The sequence below is a fragment of the Hyperoodon ampullatus genome (assembly GCF_949752795.1).
Source record: "Hyperoodon ampullatus genome assembly, chromosome: 20".
In the NCBI taxonomy this organism is placed as follows: domain Eukaryota; kingdom Metazoa; phylum Chordata; class Mammalia; order Artiodactyla; family Ziphiidae; genus Hyperoodon; species Hyperoodon ampullatus.
This window is the reverse complement of record NC_136933.1, coordinates 15,681,776-15,683,502: the sequence shown is the minus strand read 5'-3', so window position 1 is coordinate 15,683,502 and position 1,727 is coordinate 15,681,776. Positions and strand designations below refer to the sequence as shown.

The window sequence follows — 1,727 nt, the reverse complement described above, 5'->3', positions numbered from 1 at the left end:
TGGAAAAACTGGACAGCTACATGTAAAAGAATGAAATTAGAACATTCTCTAACACCATATACAAAAATAAACTCAAAACAGATTAAAGACCTAAATGTAAGGCCAGATACTATAAAATCCTTAAAGGAAAACATAGGAAGAACACTCTTTGACATAAATCACAGCAAAATCTTTTTGGATCCACCTCCTAGAGTAATGAAAATAAAAACAAAAATAAATAAATGAAACCTAATTCAACTTAAAAGCTTTTGCACAGCAAAGGAAACCATAAACAAAACGAAAAGACAACCCTTAGAGTGGGAGAAAATATTTGCAAATGAAGCAAACAACAAGGGATTAATCTCCAAAATATACAAACAGCTCATGCAGCTGAATATCAAAAAAACAAACAACCCAATCAAAAAATGGGCAGAAGATCTCAACAGATGCTTCTCCAAAGAAGACAAATAGATGGCCAAAAAGCTCATGAAAAGATGCTCAATATCACTAATTATTAGAGAAATGCACATCAAAACTACAATGAGGTACCACCTCACACCGTTCAGAATGGCCATCATCAAAAAGTCTACAAACAATAAATGCTGGAGAGGGTGTGGAGAAAAGGGAACCCTCTTACGCTGTTGGTAGGAATGTAAATTGGTACAGCCACTATGGAAAACAGTATGAAGGCTCCTTAAAAAACTAAAAACAGAATTACCATATGATCCAGCAATCCCACTCCTGGGCATATATCTGGAGAAAAACATAATTTGAAAAGATACATGCACCCCAATATTCACTGCAGCACTATTTACAAGAGCCAGGACATGGAAGCAACATAAATGTCCATCAACAGAGGAATGGATAAAGAAGATGTGGCTTCCCTGGTGGCGTGGTGGTTAAGAATCCTCCTGCCATGCACGGGCTGGGCTTGCGAAAGGATCAACATGCCTTTGGCTAGAGATATACTGCATCCTTCCTTGGAAGAGGAAAAGAAAAAACATAAAAAGAAACGGCTGGTTCAAAGTCCAAATTCTTATTTTATGGATGTAACATGTCCAGGCTGCTACGAGATTACCACAGTTTTCAGCCATACTCAGACAGTGGTGCTTTGTGTAGGTTGTTCAACCGTGTTGTGCCAGCCGACAGGAGGAAAGGCCAGACTCATAGAAGGGTGTTCATTTAGAAGAAAGCAACACTAATGATCCACACAACTGCCTGAATTTGTGTTCTATCTCAGAAAGCCTTATCAGTTCAGTAATTCCAGTTAATCTACCAAGATAATGTAATTATGTTTAATTTTGTAAGGTATACAACAGCGCTCTCCTATTTTGGTGTCACTATTTCAATAAAGTTTTGATTATGGGCAAAAAAAAAAAAAAAAAAGAATCCTCCTGCCAATGCAGGAGACACTGGTTCGAGCCCTGGTCTGGGAAGATCCCACATGCCACAGAGCAGCTAAGCCCGCATGACACAACTACTGAGCCCACATGACACAACTACTGAAGCCTGTGCACCTAGAGACCGTGCTCTGCAACAACCCACCACAATGAGAAGCCCATGCACTGCAATGAAGAGGAGCCCCCGCTCAGCAACAAAGACCCAATGCAGCCAAAAATAAATAAATAAATAAATAAAAGATGTGGTACATATATACAATGGAATATGACTCAACCATAAAAAAGAACGAAATAATGCCATTTGCAGCAACATGGATGAACCTACAGATTGTCATACTGAGTGAAGTA

The 1,727-nt window shown here is 38.9% G+C and overlaps 1 protein-coding gene across 1 annotated transcript; it reads left to right on the top strand.

Moving 5' to 3' along the window:
- Positions 1-926: 926 nt before the first annotated feature.
- On the top strand, positions 927-1,181 carry LOC307068654 (small ribosomal subunit protein eS27-like; the record flags this gene model as incomplete). Its single annotated transcript, XM_079726634.1, has 1 exon — positions 927-1,181. One exon carries the CDS (start codon positions 927-929, stop codon positions 1,179-1,181), a length of 255 nt encoding a protein of 84 aa, XP_079582760.1.
- Positions 1,182-1,727: the final 546 nt, after the last annotated feature.